This window comes from Drosophila virilis, chromosome 3 (genome assembly GCF_030788295.1).
Source record: "Drosophila virilis strain 15010-1051.87 chromosome 3, Dvir_AGI_RSII-ME, whole genome shotgun sequence".
NCBI classification, from domain to species: Eukaryota; Metazoa; Arthropoda; class Insecta; order Diptera; family Drosophilidae; genus Drosophila; species Drosophila virilis.
The window spans coordinates 13742490-13760600 of record NC_091545.1 but is presented as its reverse complement, the minus strand read 5'-3'; the positions used below and the strand labels follow the sequence as shown (position 1 = coordinate 13760600).

The window sequence follows — 18111 nt, the reverse complement described above, 5'->3', positions numbered from 1 at the left end:
ATAAATAAAGAGTCTTAGCTAAAGAAAAATCCCAGACTTGCCTAAGCTTATAAGACGAATTATACATCATAAACAATTATTATTTGTCATTGTTCGTCCACTCGAAGACATCTTTGAACTTCTTAAATACTCACTCATATCTTATCAGCAAAAGCATATATTTGTTTTTATATTTGTATGCCTGGCTCCCATTTTACTTATACTGTATTTGGTTTTTCGCTGGAATTGGCCCAAAAATAAAATGCGCTTTGTAAATCAAGCGCAGAGAGATATGTTTATCGCTTGCTTTGCCGTCTGCTGATATTGTCAGCTGCTCCAAATCCCAAGCAGGAAAGCTGAAAAGTGTACTTTTTTGGGCATTTTTTTTTTTTTTTTGGGAGTTTTGCGCGGTTAGCACATAGGGGCAATAGCCGAAAAACAAAATTTATTATCGCTAATATATGCGTTCCTGTAGCTGACACATTTACGACACATATGTGACCTGTTTTCATGGCACTGCCGTGGGCTGTAGCACGTTTATTGTTGCCTATTTGGCGGCGTGAAGCCTTTGAGCTGGCAAAATTTCAATTACAATCACACACACATTGACACATACACGCAGAATGGCTAAAAATATAAGCAATTTGTTAAATGATCTCATCAATTCATTTCAATTCCGCAGCCATAGAAGCGCTCGCAATCATCAGACCAGGGCAAAGGTCAACACAGAAGCCAAACGTGCCGCAATGCAGCTGATTAATTGATTTATTATTGAAAAGTGCTCAACGCCTGCCGCCTGGTACGTTGGAAACTCCCTGAGAGGCGGCAAGCGTCAGACGAAGCCGCCGCAGGCGAAGTCCAGAAGTCTTGCAATTTATCACGAAATTCCCCAATAAGCGCGCGTTAAAGTTGAACCGAGCACTCGCGAATCTCTGGCGCAATTAAGTTGCCGACTGCACGGCTAATGAGTGCGCCGCGGCCCGAGCAAATTGAGCAGCCGTTGAAATATACTGTAATCAAGGCAACTGTTAAGAGCCTTGGAAATTTATTGTCATTGCAACTGCCAGCTCATAATGTGGAGCCTTCAGTTATGTTAATTAGCTGGTTGGATAAGACACCAAAGAGCCTCAGCCAGTAACAGATTGAGCAAGTTAATATCAGACTTCCTTTAATGGAAGATATCAGACATTAATAAAGTACAGGTGCTTAAGATATATATATCGTACATATGGGGTTCACAATTGATGTCTAAATTGATTTAGTTTTAATCAAGGCTTTGACCAAAACACCCAAATTCGGCTGTCAACAAATACTAGTAAAGAGCTCAACTCAAATAATAATTTATTCTTTATAAAAAACTGTTGAGCCAGCCACAGCACTAAAGTATAAATAAGTTTGGCCCAAATATTGCATTTATGTAACCAATTTTGGGTAGAGCTCAAATGTAGCCCGCATTCTTGTATATGAAAATATGCACGGCTTGCAATATTTTCAGTACAGCGGGCAATTGCAGATTGAAAATTGAATTTTTATCATTAAGAGTCAAAAAACATAAAAAATATATGTCAGGTTTGAATACAAGCCTGTGCTTAAAATGTGGAAAACTCACATTGAGAGCCGAACCCACTTGGTTTAAGACTTGAATCCAACAACAGGTCAAATATAAAAAAAAATATTAATAAAATTTATAAAAATAATTATAACAATTGAAAAATTAACTATAAATTTATTTTCATATAAAATACAAAATAACAGTCTCTCTTCAAGCTGCTTTTATTGTGGCACAAAGTTTAATGAACCCTAAAGAATTACCTAAAGCTGCAATTTATGTCTATGCAATCACATAAAAATAAGTTGAATGTACGCATCGAATGACGACAATCGAGTGCGGGTTGAATAAACTCGTCTTCTATGAAATTAACTAAAAACGAGATAAAACGGATAAAGATATGCTTAATGCGAGAGTTGAGTGCACAGCCAACCAATTCCTGCCCCACAGTGCTTAGACGAAGGGCCAGAGACTGCCAATTCAAATGTACAGCAGCAGAACTGTTTATTGCTTATCTAAGCTAACAACAATAACAAAAAAAGGAACTTACTAAAACTAGCAAGCTTATGTACAGAATGCAAATCCATTTTAAGAGCCAACGATGGACTCTTGACGATTTTTCAGTTATGGCTGCGACTGCAATTTCAGAAGCTTTGTCACAAAGCTAGCGCAGTTGCAACAACAACAATTGTGTGTGTGTTTGAGTGTGTATGTTTGAGTGTGTACTGGTATGTGTGTAGTAGTGTCTAGTGTGTGTGTGTGTGTGTGAGGATGTGTGTGTACGTGTCAAGTGTGTGTGTGTGTGTGTTTCGTGTTGTGCCTACCAACAGCCCTGCATATGGTTGAGCTGCTGTATGGCCCCGCATCCGATACGATTTTGCATATAATCCGGAAAATTGCTCTGCAGCACCCGCATCGTATTCCGTTTGTAATCGGGCACCGCATGGGTAACCAGCTGGCATGTCTGGCTGCGATAAACGGGTTTGAAGTTGGCCTCCGCGAACGTGGAGTTGGTGTCCCAGCGATAGACCTCCGCGTCGCCCTCGTTGCGGAAGAATATGGCCGAGCCATTGTCCGTGCCAATGATGACCATGCGACTCGGTTTTTTGCCCAGATCTGCAATGCACACACACACATGCCCAGAAACGTCTAATTAAGAACTACTTGCGGTGAATAACAGATGTTTGAACTTACCCAAAATGCGTCCATCGGCCACACCGCTGCGCAGGTATTCGGATTTCAGGGAGAAGAGTTTGCTGGTGCTCAGATAGGTGAAATACAGCTCTGTGGAGCCGCAGTCGCGGCGTATTAGCGCTATGTAGAGCACATCCCGGGAACGACAGCCAGCGGATACGGCCTTGGGCAGCACCACACGAAAGCCGCGATCCGCTTGCAGATTATAAACGATTATCGCACGATTGGCCGCATCACTGACATAGATGAAGCAGCCGCCATCGGGCGCGTAATCTACCACCAGATACTGTAGACGGGAGGTGCTCGAGGTGAGGCCCTCCAGCGAGACTGTTTTCAGCACTTTGCCAGTTTTTACGGACATGGCCACCACTTTGGGCGCACATTTGCGCACCGGCGTCTCCAAGGTGTTTACAATGCCCGTGTCCAGCACCCAGAGCACCTCATTTTGATCTACCACCAGATCAACAACGGATTGCAAGGCCTTGCAGTTGCCCTCCTCCTGCAGATCCCAGCAGGGATATGGTTTGAAGGTCGTGGAACAGGTGCCCGGCAGCACATTGGTCTTCACCAGCGTCGCCGGCACACCCTTGCGATAACGCGGCAGCGCCAAGTAAATGGTGTCCCCAATCAGCTGGGCACGCGTGGCAATCACATTCTTGGCTATGTACTTGCCGGAGCTCTTGAATAGAGACTTGGTGCTGGCACAGGGAAACTCGAACTGCCCGCCCGTCCATTGTATGGGCTGTGTATCGGAGTGTGCGCGATCCGGCGTCCACAGTCCGTACTTGGTGCCCTGACCAAATGCGATGCGTGGTGCAATACAAATGGCCAGGAGCAGCCCCAGCCAGTGGGCAAAAAAGAAACGCATCTCTATGCTTGAGTATTTGGGCGTATGTGGCTGACAATATATATTGACTGAACACCAAGTTAACCGAGTCTAGCGTCTTATATAAGCCATAGAAGCGACCAGAAATGCACGACGTGCTGCAAGCCAATTTCTCAGATTGCAAACAACATTTTCGCAGTGGAAGAACCTTGAAGGCCTGACCGAAGAAAAAAAGCCAAAAACAAACTGTTCAAAAGTTGACTGTTTGGTTGTGTGCATGTGTGTGTGTGTGTGTCCAATTGCATTAAAAATAATTGAAATACTTCACGCGCAGAAGCCACAGTAAAGCAATCAAAAGTAAGCACTAGACGACATATGTGCATATATTTTTATGACAGAATATATATGCAGCTCATGCTGCGACTAATATAATCACTCACCCATACACACACACACACACACACACACACACATTCACAGCTGGAAGCTTAGGACAAGCCAACTAAGTGCGTTTTTATTGCAAGCGCCAATCTACAGGATAATTTGAGCTAATTTTCAATATGCACCACAAATTAATTTGCCTTTGGGTAATTTTCCACAGCGAAAATGCGTTTAATTGGCATATTAGTGAAATTGTGCTTGAAATATGGCTAAGATATAATTTAAATCGCTTCTCATAACTCAATCCATACATGCATCAGCGCTCAGCTGCAATATTATTAATAGAGTTAACTTATCATGTGATTGCTTTAACTACATCAAATCCTAACACAGGCAGCACATCTGCTACTTTCCCAAAGAGGGGCATAAAAAGACGAAGAAGAAAGGGAAATAGCTTTCAAGCAGCTCAACAGACAACGCCCGAAGTGTTTGCAACATCGCGACATGTTTGGCATGCCAAAATGTCAGTGTACGCCCGCATATGTACTGCCAGTAAATCCCTCCTCCTATGCTGTCGTGATTTATTTGCTCACTTTTCCCCCACTCACCACACACATTCCTTAGCTTGGTAGTATGGGATAAAAATATTGATGACAAGCACTTCCGGGCTGCCTGCCCGTCTTGCCCCACATAATTTATGCAAACATTAGCTTACAGCCCGGAGAGATAAGAGACAACAACTGAATTGAGCACTGACCAACCCCTCGATTAGACACGGCAGAAATTCCTCCTGCCTCCCGGCTATTTACCCTCCGATTATTTGAACAGTTTTTATTGCCGGTTTAACGAGGCGTATACGTCATGTGCAGAGCCACTTGGCCAACGGCCATCGACTCTCCACAATCTGGCACAATTTTTGGACAGCTCGAAATGTTTGTTTAAAATACTTCAAATATGCCCAATAAACGTCCAATTGAATACGCAAATTGCCTTAAATGTAATTTGATTTTTGCCTAGTTTTTTTGTTTTTATTTTCTTTTTTTTGCTTGATACTTTCCTGTGCCTCTTTTCATAGAGGAAAAAATCATATAAATATTGACTGTGGTCACGTTTGGCTATGGCTCTCTGTTAAATGGGTCGTTAAACTTGCTGGACGCAGCAGTTTTTTTTTTCTGTATTGTGCCGGGGCAGGGGCCAAAAATTCACATAAATTATAATAACATTTCCAACTTTCTGGCTACTGATTTCCCGATTGCATTTTTGTTGTTTATCTAGGGTATAAAGGCAACTTTGGGTCAGTGATGGATAGTACAGTTGATATAAGATAAAATTTGGGCATTGTTAGCTGGCGTGTTGGTAAAAAATTAAAGCTTACATAATTGTCATATAAATAAATAAAATGGGCGGAAATTATATGTATTTGCTGACTATTTTGCTGGAAGTTTCTTAAAGTATTTATTATTGAATAATATATTTATTATATATATTATTATATCAAGTAAACAAATGAAAAGATTTTTGTTAATCATGTGACTGGCAGATTGCTCTGCTTATTAATAGACTTTTCTGTGTGCTTTCCATTTGCAGACTTTGATAAAAACCTATGTTCTAGGGTATTTAGACAATCGTGCACGTGATTAGCATTAAATTGGGGTGTATTATTATTATTATTTTGTTATTTAGCTTGCCGCATAATTTATGTGCCATGCCTTTGTGTTTGTTTTCGCATTCGCTTTCTGTTTCTGTTTTCGCGCTTTCTGCTTCTGACTTTATTTGGCCGGCAAAGTTTTTATGTTAACGTTCGCTTAAAGTTCTTGATTTTCATTCGGGCACATACTCAAATTGTCGCATTAAATGATTTGCCATAAATTAAGCACAGAACGCTTTGTTTTAATTGTTTTTCCCTTAAAAACGTTGCACAATTGAACACTGTCCACAAGAAATATCAATTTTGTTGACTTGTCTGTAAATTGCAAACTGAATTATTTTTGGCATTTAAATGCAGACCATCACACATATGCTCATATATGTATATATATATTTTCGTACTGTATTCATATTTCTACGCATATGCCGGGCCATATTTATATGACTTGCATTTTACATTGGCAAAATTTTGCTTTATATTTTTGCTGTTGTTGTTGTTTTTATTGGTTTTATTTATGAAAGCGCATAAATATTTATCTACGACTCGTGCAGCTCGAATGATGCCACAGACAAGCGAACGCCCACACATGCTACAAATGTCGATGGCTTTGTGTATTATAAATTTTCAGATTATCATAAAAAAAAAACGAAAAAAAGAGGCAACTTATGACAGTTTATTAAAATGAATTTCACACGAATTCAATCTGCATGTCATTTTACATTGTGCGACTCTAGAATGGAGACTGAAGGCCAAAGACCGCAGCCTTTACGGAAGGGTCAGCTTGCCCTGCTTTGCCCAGTTTAAATTTAGCCCAACGTTGTTTTTTTTTTCCTTTTCTCTGCATTTAAAAGGGACAGACTGTAGCGTATCTTGGGCATAATTCAATGTGCATGTGCTGTCCACAGACCCAGGACTAAACAAAGCCACACAGCTTCGCCCAGCTGGACCCTGTTTTTTATTTGCTTTTTGTGGGCGCAAGAAAGGGAAGGGAATATAATGGGGCTGCGATGCTTATGAATGGTCACGAATTGTTAACGACCCGTTGTTGCCCAAAATCCAGAGCAGAGGTCAACGTCACACACCTTTAATTGAGCTCTTAAAATTGTTGAGAATGTGGAAAATAAAAAATAAATAAAAGTGAATTCCAGGGGGCACCCGGATTTGAACCGGGGACCTCTCGATCTGCAGTCGAATGCTCTACCCCTGAGCTATACCCCCATATAAAAAACTTACAGTTAGAGCTGTTTTTGTTATGAAAGTCTAAGATAAATCAAATTTTAACACAGCAGCAGCTCGAAGTGTTTGCTTATCAAATTTCTAAATTATCAGCTTGTTGTCTTTTACTAAATGTGGCAATATTTCTAGTTTTAAATTTCAAAATAAATTCCTTTAAAATGCCTATCACATGGTAAAAGTTATCTCGACACTTGACAACACGCTCAGTTTGTTGTTAAATATGGTAAAGAGCACATGTTTCTCTCACCTAACTACAAAACAAACTCAAAGTTGACATATACATCACAGGCAAAAACTTTGCTATTGACACCCAACTAGTTGGCAAGTTTTGGGGCAAAAGAGTTTCGACAACCTTCAACATGGAAAGACAGGCAATTTTGGCAGCTTGAAGTACGCTGCTGAAAATTGTTTAAATAAACTTTTACACAGCTGCATGTTAAAATAACATGCAGAGCTAGAGTTCGGCATGGGGCACTATTAATATTTGAATTGTGCAAATTGCACACGCGCTGTTAACTTCCGCAAAGTGCTCTTGTGGCGGGCATGGGCCGGGCAGCGGGTAGGGGGGAAGTGCCAGCATGGCATTTTTGTGCGCTTCCGTTGTGTCACAAAATGGCGCGAAGCAGACGTGCTGGCTGACCAGCGCTGCAGCCGTATGTGTGTGTGTGTGTGTGCGTGTGAAAGTTGATGAGACACATGTTTCCTCATGTTTACCAGACGACCTTGCCCCAGGGCAGACGAGCCAAAAGCACACGCGCCAAATGCCACAAATTAAGCATCGACTATAAATATAAATGTGCCAAGCGGCGCAACAGTTTTACATAATCGAAAGCAGCCACAAACAAACCAGCTGCAGCTCCACATTAAATTCGTTTTAAGCAAGTGTTCTTTTCCTTTATGCTATATAAAATGGCTGCACTGCTGCCATTGCTGCTGCTCTCGCTGATAGCGGTCACCTGTGCCGCCTACAGCTCCTCGCTGGACGACTCCACGAGCAGCTCGAATGCGAACTCAATTGGCGGCAGCAAATGCGATAAGAATCCGCTGGGCGAGCTCACCTTTCAGCTAAGCGGCAGCAACCTTCACTGGCCCTGTGATTCTACAAAGAACATTTATGTGCAATCCGGTCGCTATGTGCCCAGAAATGTGATAGTGACACGTGCGCAACTGCAGCGGGATTCGGCATTTGTGGCGCTGCCACGTTACAAGCAAGGTGTACCCTTCACCCTGGGCAAGGTGAATCTGAAGAAGGGCGAGTGCTTGGCCAAAATAGCGCCATATCCCTGCTGGGCCATACAGGAGGAGGGCAACTGCCAGGCGCTGCAATCCGTTGTCGATGTGGCTGTCGATCAGAATGTGAGTGCCATTAAATTTGTTATACCTTTCAGGCCAACATGTGGCTCCACCGAGAGCCGCATCGTTTTACACACGCACACACACACAGAGATTAACAAGCCAATTTAGCCGGGAAGGCAATTTTTTTCTTTAAACCCGAAACTTGCCACGCAATTTTTTATGCATTCAAATGCATGTGCATAAAAAGTATACACTATTTTTTTTTCTTCTTCTTTTAAAGCCTGGCTACTTCAGCGTAATGGCTTTTTAAATCAAATAAACAGAATGTATGCGCCAAAAAATTTCCATTAAATGGAATTTTTTAAGAGACAACACAACAAGCACAATCTGTGGATTGCCTCAGCTCAAGGTTTACAATTTCAATGAACGGCATAAAACAAGCCGATAATTGAATAGCTTCAAATATTAATTGACATTTCAATTAAGCATTTATCTTAATTTCTTATCAACACAAGCGTTAAACAAATTACAATTAGCTACTATCTTAAAGCTACAAAAGGCCAAGCAAATATTTAAAATGTTTCCAAAACAAGTGCACATAAAAATTTATGTAGAAAATTCTTTTTTTTGGAATTTCATTTTCTTGTGTTTCGTGAAGTTCATTTCCTTGATCTTTAATTTGTATCTCAAATTAAAATTTCAATTGCATTTTCACATGTCAAATTGCCTTTAAGCCAAAAGCAATTTCTGCATCGTATTTAAACAGAATTCATCCAGTAATAAAAACAATGAAATATACTGTATGTGAATACATATTGTACGTATATAATAACAATAACAACAATTGGCACGCGAATTTGTTTATTTGCATTTCAGCAATTTCACACAATTTACATGCATTGTTTTGAACTTTAAATTATTTTTTGTTGCTGCTTATTATTTGTGCTGATGCGCATAAAAAATAAATTGATTGTGCCGGAGAGCTAACACATAAATGTTTGGACTCATAAAAATTCCAGTCATGTCTCAATTACAATTGAAATATTTAAAATGTCATAAAAATTAATGTTTTTTATGAATTACAGGGTTTGCTGTGGGCCTTGGATGTGGGCATTGTCAATACGCTGGAGCAGCCCATACGCCGTTGCAGCCCCAAAATTGTGGCCATTAATACGGCCAACAACAAGGTGGTGAAAAGCATCGATCTTAGCGATTTGGTGACCTCCGAAAGTCGTTTGCAGTTCATTGTCGTTGATTACTCCAAGGATAACAAGCCCTTCGTGTGAGTAATTTTAAACCTAATTTAACAAGGAAGCGTGTATATCTACGGTACACCGAAGTTAAAGTACAAGGAAATTAGCTACTTTTGTAACAACAAAAATTACTAAAATAACATTAAAAGAGACAGACCCCACTTGAATTCGTGAAGATTGCACACAAGGGCAATCGCTCTCACTCAGCGCCTCTGTATGGTAATATGGTGCTAAGAGATATTGCTTATGATTTAGAAGAATGTTAAAACTCGAATTTTCTGGACAAGAACAAAACAGAAAAGTTCTTTCTATACAAACATACATTTCGACTGGCTCCACCCATATTTGTAAATACTTATATTGTTTACCTCCTTCAAAAAGTGTCAAGCAGAACAGAGCAGAAGACAAGTCAAGTGAATCATGTTCGATTGTTCCGAAATTGAAATCTTATCAGTTTCTTGGTTTCTCGAAACTAATGAAAGTTGCAGCGAAATGATATTTTTTAATCGAATTGTTTAGAGTTTTAACAATTTCCAATTTAAATCTTTTTTCTCTTTCTCCCACTTGCAGCTATGTAGCAGATGCAGGAGCCCGTAGCATTCTTGTCTATGATATTACGGGTAACAAATCGTATCGCATTGTACTGCCCCGCGCCACGGCACCGACCAATGATGTGCTCTATGTGGCCCTGACTGCCAAGCCAGATGGCACCTCGACGTTATTCTTCAGCTATCTGAGCTCGTCGCGTCTGTACTCGATAAAGGGCGAGTATTTGCGTGTGGGTCAGGGCGCCGGCTCCATCATAGATGTGGGACCCAAGCCTTATGGCAAGCAGGCGGTGCTGCTGGGCGCCGATGGTGGCACCTCGCTCTTCTTCCGCTACAAGGGCGAGAATGACATTTATCTGTGGGACTCGGAGACCTGCTTTAAGGCCTCCAATTTACAGGAAGTGCAACGCGGCGGCGATTGTCGCCTATCCACGCAGGTGCTGCCGGGACACAAGCGCTTCATGTGGGCGCTCGAGAGTAATTTCCATGATTTCATATCGGATCGCACTGGCTGCAATGGCGCCTCCATTGTGCTGCATCCAGTTGTGCGTGAATGCGATGATTGAGCAACCGCCCTCGCTCTCTGTTTGAAGGCTTGCCTCATTTTATTATTCATAAGTTTTGTTATTGTATAAATTAAAGTTTCCTAAAGCTCAACATTGGCCCACAACACAAGTAAATTTGGACTCATCAAAGATCAAACCCTGGTCGCAGCTGAGACGCTCCATAGTAGCACCCTTATTCTGGCAGTGATAAAAGCGATTGCAATCGGTCAAGTCCGCAACCAATCCCCAACGCTGGCATTCGCCATTCGTGATCTCTGCATCATCGCTACCAACTGGCGGCGCTCCATGACGGCACATGAGAAAGTTGGCATCAAAGTAACTGCCCTCCGGACACTTTCCATCTTTCAGTGCTCCGTTCACGCAGTAGTAGTATGTGTATATTGATTCCCCCGGATAGAGCATGCCATTGCGGCAGGCTGGCGAATCCACAGCTAAAATCACCTGCAAGGTAGCTAAAGATACCAATAGCAGCAACAACAGGTTACGAGAATTCATTCTTGAGACTGTGCTCGGCGACCGCTTCCAGCAGCAGCTTAAATACTGGAGGTTCCATACAAGTCCGGAAATGTTAGAGTATTAATTAAAAGATATGCACTTAGCTGGCTGGCATTAAATCAAAAAACTCTAGTATATAATATGAAACTAGGAACTGTATATATATATTCCAAACCCAAAGTAGCAAGATCCTTTATAATGACTTTATTATTGATTTTATAGCCCAAGTGGGGGTATTCTTTATTTTGTATGTGATCAGAACAAGAGCATCAATCCTCGGCGCGCTTGGGCATGCATACGGCACCAGTTCCATCAAAGCTGGTGCCCTCGGGGCATGTGTAATAGCTCAGTTCACCATTCAAGCAAAGCAGATATCCATGCTCAGTATCTGCGGCATAGAGCTGGAAGTTCTCACAGGTCTCCTCCTCCTTAATACATTGGCCATCAGACAGATCGAAGTAATAGCCTACGGGGCATTTCTGATAGATAAGCGTACCATCGAAACAGAAATTAAAGCCATATTTCGTTTCTGCGGGATAGGACATGCCCTCTTGACATATATCCGACTCCTTAAGGCACGTTCTTGCGGTAGCATCGAACTTGTAGCCCACGGGACAGCTTTCATAGCTCAAATCTCCATTGATACAGGAAAAGTAACCGTTGACCGTATTCGCCGGATAGAGAAGACCTTCCTGGCAGACGGACAACACCTGAGCTGGGGCAATTCTCTTCGAGCTAATAGGCCTAATGCAGCTGTGGCCATTGAAAGTGTAACCATCGCTGCATTTCATCATCAGCGGATAGAAGATGTCCTGACCGCCCTGTTTATCCTTTTGGCAGACATAGTAGTAGCTGCTGTTCGCGGCCCAGGCGCCTGTCTGACCCACATAGCTGCATGAGTATTGCTTCTCCGTACACTGCTCGCTGTCGCGGGGCATGCTGCAGCTGTGGGTGAGCAGGGAGTAGGCGGCACCGTTGGTGCATTGACGTGGCGTGTCCACGTTCTGTTCGTTGCAATCGTGATAGCTGCGGCAGTCATAGGGATCTGGAAATATGCCAGGTAGCTGGCAGTAGAACTTGCCGCGCACGGGCACTTGACACTTTGGCTGCCAGGTGCAGCCAATTGTGCCCTCATCGCTACAAAAGAAGCCGCGCTCCGTCTGGCATTCGGTCATGGAGATCGTCTGCCATTGGCCATCCACATGCGAGCAGAAGCCCAGTGTGGAGCAGTCGACGCACACAAAGCCGGCCAGGCGCACTTCCTGGCAGGGATTAGTCACAAGCTCAGCAGAATCAATGCCCAAGCTGCTGTTAACAATGCCAGCCTGGCAACGCACTAGACATCCCACCAGAAGAAGCGGCAACAACTTAGGAAAACTCATTTTAAAGACTGTTGGCTGGGCGTGCTTCAAGCAGATGCTTAAATAGCCAAAGATAAGCATTCGCGGCAGGTGTAAGACGCATAATTAAAAGATAATGGTTGATGGTTCATTAAAGTCACAACAGTACAAAGATTGACAAAATTCACTTAAATACTATTTGGAATTTAGCATGTGCCCAGTACACAGGCAGCTTGCTCCGGTCGGTAAAAGGTGCCGGAGGGACACTCCAAGTGGCGCATCTCTCCGTTGACTGCGGAGCAATAGTAATACTTGTGGCAATCGTTCATATCGGCTATAAGACCCACATGTTCGCAAGCGATCGGCAATACGGTGAAGCCATCATCATTGGGGTCCACAACGTCCGGCTGAGTGGTTGGCACCACAGGCAAGTTGTTTCCAGGACGGCACACGAAATCCGCAAAGATTTCGCCATCGTTGCAGCGATGCAGCGAGGGGTAAATGACCACAGTATCGTTTAGATTTTGGTTAACCGTCGACTTGCACACATAAAAGATATTGGGGTTACTGGGCCAGGCGGCGACATATCCCACCTTGGGACAATGGTACTGCGGTTGGGTGCACACGCTGCTCTGCAGCGTCATGGAGCATTGGCCGGTTCGGGCATCGAAGGCCTTGTCATTGCCACAGTCGACGGCGGCAGCGACGAGGGTGGCACCGACAAAATAGCACATATGATATTTCTGGCAATCGTACGGATCTGGAAAGATGCCCTGGGAGGTGCACTGAAAGTTGCCCACAATGCCAAATGGATGGCAGGGTCCAGTGGCATTCGAGCACGTGCCCAGTCGCATATTACAAAAATACCCATTGGCCACATCACACGATTCAACGGGTATATTAACCCAGCCATTGGAATGTTGTACACAGGTGGCCAGCAATTCGCAGGACTCGCATATAGGTCCAGGTGTTTGACGGCCTTCACAATTGCTTGTTTCTCTGGGCTGGATGATGCGCGTGGTGACTGTGGCAGCAGTCAACAAATTGATGACGTTGAGCAGAAGCTGTTCACCGCAAAGAGAATGAAAAAATAATTGGAAAAAAATCGATACAAATAAATCAGTTTAAACAACTTACCAAGCTAAAATGCAGCTGACGGAAGGACATGTTGATTGAGTAAAGATCAATATAAATTTGTGCTAATTGCTGCCAACTACTAGAATTGTCTGATTTGATAGCGTAGCTGGGAACTACAAAAACAGTTTGACTCACAACCCAAATATAGCAGACGTGCAAAGGTAAAGATATCTTCTGCTCTGGCACTGGGCCGGGTACCGGGTCTTTATATCAATACGAGCGTTCTGTCTGCGTGTATGTGTGTGTAAATATGTGTGTCTAACATCTTGCGAAAGTTAAAAGTTGGGCAAAGTGAAAATCGTAACCATTACAACGGCCAGAGATTACAAACGAATGGAATGCTGCGCTGTTGAGCAAATGGGTTCATATTTACACAGAAAACATTTTGGCAAAATCTAAGCTTAGAAATGGTTTTGTGTATATTATGCCAATAGCAGTTTCTAGTTTCTCAAGACAAACATGAAGCACTTTAGTTGTATGCACACTTTAGAAAAATTAAATATTTACATATCGCGGGTATCAATTGTTTTAAATTGCAACTGTCGTTCAAAATATTGAAAACGAGCGCGTAATTCATCAAAAGTATCAAAAAATGTGGCGTTTTTATCGACGCCGATCACAAATACTAGTTTTTTGGTATTTTTCTGGATGAAAATAAAATTTCAATTGAAATCTAGCATTTTCTAGTCGTGCTGTGCACAGGCACACCGACACATAACTCGCTCTAAATAGCTTCAATATTATCTTTACAATTTCTAATGGATTTCGTACACGAATCTGTAGCCCTTGGCGTCGATTTACTCATCCTCGGCCTCTGTGTACGCGAATATGTGAACTACAAGACCACCGCGAAAGTTTTGAGGGTAAGCGCATGCAAGTTGTATCGCATGCATAGACTTAATCAACAATTCCCGTTACTTGCAGGAGGCGCCACAGTACAATATTGATGGTGATCTGAAGAACATTGTATCCCGGCAGCAGGATAAGAAGATACCATATGCCGTAATACGCGGCACAGTCACGCCCATCGGTGTGCCATTGCGCAGCTCGTTTGTGCCCAGCGTGAGCGGCGTGCTCCAGATTGTGAAACTACATGAGCATCGCGTGATGCGCGCGTTTGCCGGCTTTTGGGCCGAGCAGCGTAAAATGTTGCACGAGAGTATCAACGAGATGCCCTTTGAGCTGACCAATCAGCAGCATGGCGTGGAAATTATAGATGCGATGAGTGCCGCTGTGCTGGATGTGGACGTTGTCTACGATAACTATGAATCCACATCGCTGTCGTTTTTCGATCACATATTTGGCTTCTTTACGGGAGTGCGGCAGAAGGGCCTGCAGACAACCGAACAAGTGCTGCGCGATGGCAGCTTCTTGACCGCCATTGGCGAGCTGGAAATGGACGGACAAACGCTGCGCATGCAGCCATCTAAACAAGGACCACTGTTCCTTACCACTGCCACAAAATCGACGCTCATTAAACGCTTCGAGGATGCCAAATCATCTATGCTGTAAGCCAATGATAGGCCGCTTTAAAGACTTACCTAATAATGTATATCGTTCAAGCTTCAAAATTGTGCTGTGCAGCAGCATATCCATGGTGCTGGTTGGCCTGATCGTACGCAAAATGTATCGCAAAAAGAAGCAAGAGCGCGAAGAAGCTAAGATCCGTAAGCGCCTAGAACTGGAGCGACGGGAACGTCGTGCCCGCAATAGGCCACACACCCTGACCCAAGACCAGCTATGTGTTGTGTGCTCCACCAATCCCAAAGAGGTTAGCTAGTGAATCAGTGCAGTGCGTCTCGCTAACTTGTACTTAATTATTTCAGATCATTTTATTGCCCTGCGGGCATGTTTGCCTGTGTGAAGATTGCGCCCAAAAAATTGACATTACCTGCCCTGTTTGCCGCAGCAAAATTGACTCCAAGGCGGCTGCGTTTATTGCCTAGTTGTGGATCTCAGTCAAGATAGATCAACTGTACCTGTCTCACCACAAGTCTTTGTTACCGAGTGTGCAGTTTTACATATTCATAAAATTCGTTTCAAGTGTTGACCATTCAAAAGTTTTGTGTGGAATCTATGCACTGTTTGCCTGCATAATGTCTCTATACTCTCGCTGATGATCCAATAGCTTTAGAAAGACTTTATACTTTCGATTATGCAGTTCCACTGTGTTGGGGTTCGGCATCAGCAGTTGCCCAGTGCCACCCATGGCCTTCGAGGCGCTCTATTAACGAGTTAAGAGTTGAATTTCTATAATTATAGTCGGGCGTTTGTTCTGTACACACCTCTAGGCTGTCATAGTGTCCGGCGGCAGCGGCACCCAAGGCGGCCGCGCCCACCAATACCATTTCTTGTTCGTCAGGAATCAAAGCAGGCAGATTGCAAATATCCGCATGGCATTGCACATAGAGTGGATTCTTGGCCAGGCCACCGCAAAAGAGTAGAGTCTGAAAAGCGGCGCGCTTATGCTGGTAAAGATTCTCGATGATGTGACGTGTCCCATACTGAAAATAGTCTATTATAAATACACAAATGAAATCGCACAGCGTTCAGATATACTCACAGCTAGAGCCTGCACAAAGGCCAAATATTTGATAGCCAGCGAATCGACACCTCGAGTCATGTCCAGGCCAGTGATCTGTTTGGATGAAGAGTTGTCTTTATATACATAAAGTTAAGCTTTGAACACTTACTATGCCGCGCAGCGTAGGATCAGCTACGGGAGACCGATTGCCATGTAGATCCGGCCACACATGCACATCCTGCGTCAGGCAGCTCAGCTCGCTCAGGCCACGTTTGGTTGCCAGTTCCGGCAACAACTTGTTTAGATGCTGGTAAATGTATCTAAAGGAATAAATGTATGTGTACCAATAATTTTAATAAATTCAATTGACTCTACTAACTTGTCTCCGCCCAGCATCTCCTTCAGCTCAGGATAGCTTTCATGCGTTTTGAGCACATGATCAAGCAGATGGCCGGCAATCGATTGACCACCCTCGTTCAAGAAGTAACCCGGTATGATGGCATCTTGGTACGGACCCCATACACCCTGGGCAAAGCAGGCATCGCGTGTGATGCTCATATGGCAAGTGGATGTGCCTGCAATTAAAGCCATTTTGCCCTGCACGTCGTCGTCTCCTTCATCGGCACGGCACCCAAACATGCCCAGTGCACCGGCGTGTGCATCAATCAGCGATGTGCTGACCACGGTGCCCACGTCCAGGCCCAACTCTGAGGCGGCTCGCTGAGATAAGCCTTTGCCCACAGGCTTACCCGGCGGCTGCACATCGCTACCAAGTGCCGCGAACTTATCACGCGTCAGCTCCTCCAGATCGGCGCCGCGTAAAAAGTCAGCGCTCCAGCTGTGGGAGGCTGCATCATAGTTCCATTTACACACAACCGAGCAAAGCGAGCGTGTGTCCGTATCTGTTGCGCGCCAGGTCAGAAAGTCCGGCAGATCGAATGCCCGCCAAATACTTCTATATGTCTGCGGTAAATTACGCTTGAGCCACAGCAATTTGGGTATCTCCATTTCCAGCGAAACCTGACCGCCCACGTATTTCAAGAGCGCATGCTTGGCAGCATTTATCTCGTCCGTCTCCAGCTCAGCGCGATGATCCATCCATAGAATGATATTTTGTTCGGCCACGCCGCTCTTGCTCACCGTCAGCGGTGCTCCATTAGCACCCAATATGACCAGAGAGCAGGTTGCATCAAACCCAATGCCCTTCACTTGCGTCTTATTGACACCGGAAATGACATGCTGCAAATAGACCGCAAAGCTAGGTTAATCTAATCTCTATAGGCTTTGTAGGTTATCAGTAGATGTCTAAATTATACGTCAATTTTACCTTGACAACCTTACAGATTGCATGCCAAATATCTTCGCTCGATTGCTCGTAGAAGTGCGGCTCTGGTGTCCAGGTTTTGATCGCCTCTACCGCTTGCTGCTCCACCTGGCCTTCGGCATTAACTAACGCTGCCCTCGCACTGCCCGTGCCCACGTCCACGCCCACAAAGTACGCCTGCTTGGACATGTGGCTGTTGACGCCTGCTCTGCTGCTATAGAAATTTGTATTGCCAGCGCAATTTGCGGTCAAATAAATGTTATTAAACCAAGCCCGACGAATGCCCAACACTGACTGATAAGAAATTCGAGCTGCCTGTGGAAACGTGGGGCTTGTACCGCTACCCGTTTGTGAAAGACCTCTCGCGAATTGTGATGAATAAATTAGTTGTATTGTACCTGGAACTGAAGCGGAGGCTTGGCCTGGCTGACGCCCACCTATGTTATTCAAAGATATAAGCAGTAGCTGCCTGTGCAGGCCATTTGGTAACTTTATCAAAGTTAAATTAAACATATTCATTAGTCTTGAAATTATACCAACTACTAATTTAGCTTGAATTTAAAAGCATGACTGATCAATTTGACAAAATCATTTACTAATTAACAACTGTTTAATAAGCATTGCGCTGACTTACTTGAACTTCCTGCAGCTACAACCGTCGCTCGCATACTGAACACCCGTTCTCAAATGCGGCTTATGTATTCAAATTGTAAACATTTCGCGCGCATTCGCTCCCTCTCTCTCTCTCCCACTCAATACCTTTCTCACTTGATATTTCTCTGTGTCATCTATCAATTGCAACAGCTGCTCTCCTT

At 43.7% G+C, this 18111-nt stretch overlaps 7 protein-coding genes and 1 non-coding gene across 11 annotated transcripts; 2 read left to right on the top strand and 6 right to left on the bottom strand.

The window, feature by feature from the left end:
- Nucleotides 1–1685: 1685 nt before the first annotated feature.
- yellow-g2 (L-dopachrome tautomerase yellow-g2) lies at nt 1686–3648 on the bottom strand. The gene is made up of 2 exons (XM_002047376.4): nt 2723–3648; nt 1686–2644 (listed from the first exon to the last, which is right to left on the bottom strand). Exons 1-2 carry the CDS (start codon nt 3588–3590, stop codon nt 2349–2351), a joined length of 1164 nt encoding a protein of 387 aa, XP_002047412.1. The 5' UTR covers nt 3591–3648; the 3' UTR covers nt 1686–2348.
- A 3075-nt stretch (nt 3649–6723) lies between these two features.
- On the bottom strand, nt 6724–6795 carry TRNAC-GCA (transfer RNA cysteine (anticodon GCA)). The gene has a single exon. It is a non-coding gene; the product is annotated as a tRNA-Cys (tRNA).
- An 836-nt stretch (nt 6796–7631) lies between these two features.
- On the top strand, nt 7632–10567 carry yellow-g (L-dopachrome tautomerase yellow-g). Its single transcript, XM_002047375.4, has 3 exons — nt 7632–8169; nt 9195–9391; nt 9933–10567. Exons 1-3 carry the CDS (start codon nt 7711–7713, stop codon nt 10474–10476), a joined length of 1200 nt encoding a protein of 399 aa, XP_002047411.2. The 5' UTR covers nt 7632–7710; the 3' UTR covers nt 10477–10567.
- obst-I (obstructor-I) lies at nt 10564–10971 on the bottom strand. The gene has a single exon (XM_002047374.4). It carries the CDS (start codon nt 10969–10971, stop codon nt 10564–10566), a length of 408 nt encoding a protein of 135 aa, XP_002047410.1.
- Nucleotides 10972–11085: 114 nt separating this feature from the next.
- LOC6623940 (uncharacterized) lies at nt 11086–12353 on the bottom strand. Its single transcript, XM_002047373.4, has one exon. The coding sequence runs from the start codon at nt 12351–12353 to the stop codon at nt 11241–11243; it is 1113 nt and encodes a 370-aa protein (XP_002047409.1). The 3' UTR covers nt 11086–11240.
- A 102-nt stretch (nt 12354–12455) lies between these two features.
- LOC6623862 (uncharacterized) lies at nt 12456–13976 on the bottom strand. Its single transcript, XM_002047372.4, has 2 exons — nt 13449–13976; nt 12456–13375 (listed from the first exon to the last, which is right to left on the bottom strand). The coding sequence occupies exons 1-2, from the start codon at nt 13476–13478 to the stop codon at nt 12518–12520; spliced, it is 888 nt and encodes a 295-aa protein (XP_002047408.1). The 5' UTR covers nt 13479–13976; the 3' UTR covers nt 12456–12517.
- Nucleotides 13977–14130: 154 nt separating this feature from the next.
- Nucleotides 14131–15508, top strand: Mul1 (Mitochondrial E3 ubiquitin protein ligase 1). The gene is made up of 4 exons (XM_002047371.4): nt 14131–14311; nt 14373–14956; nt 15012–15219; nt 15275–15508. Exons 1-4 carry the CDS (start codon nt 14207–14209, stop codon nt 15392–15394), a joined length of 1017 nt encoding a protein of 338 aa, XP_002047407.1. The 5' UTR covers nt 14131–14206; the 3' UTR covers nt 15395–15508.
- On the bottom strand, nt 15262–18043 carry LOC6623906 (FGGY carbohydrate kinase domain-containing protein). 4 transcript variants are annotated; one of them, XM_015175821.3, is made up of 8 exons: nt 17931–18043; nt 17695–17765; nt 17300–17510; nt 16352–17211; nt 16142–16292; nt 16012–16086; nt 15734–15952; nt 15262–15672 (listed from the first exon to the last, which is right to left on the bottom strand). In XM_015175821.3, exons 3-8 carry the CDS (start codon nt 17483–17485, stop codon nt 15523–15525), a joined length of 1641 nt encoding a protein of 546 aa, XP_015031307.1. In that variant the 5' UTR covers nt 17486–17510; nt 17695–17765; nt 17931–18043; the 3' UTR covers nt 15262–15522. The 4 variants fall into 4 exon arrangements, with proteins under 4 accessions (XP_015031307.1, XP_032290864.1, XP_015031308.1 ...); XM_032434973.2 differs by having other exon boundaries at nt 17300–17765; XM_015175822.3 differs by having other exon boundaries at nt 17300–17785; nt 17931–17947.
- Between the last annotated feature and the right edge of the window lie 68 nt (nt 18044–18111).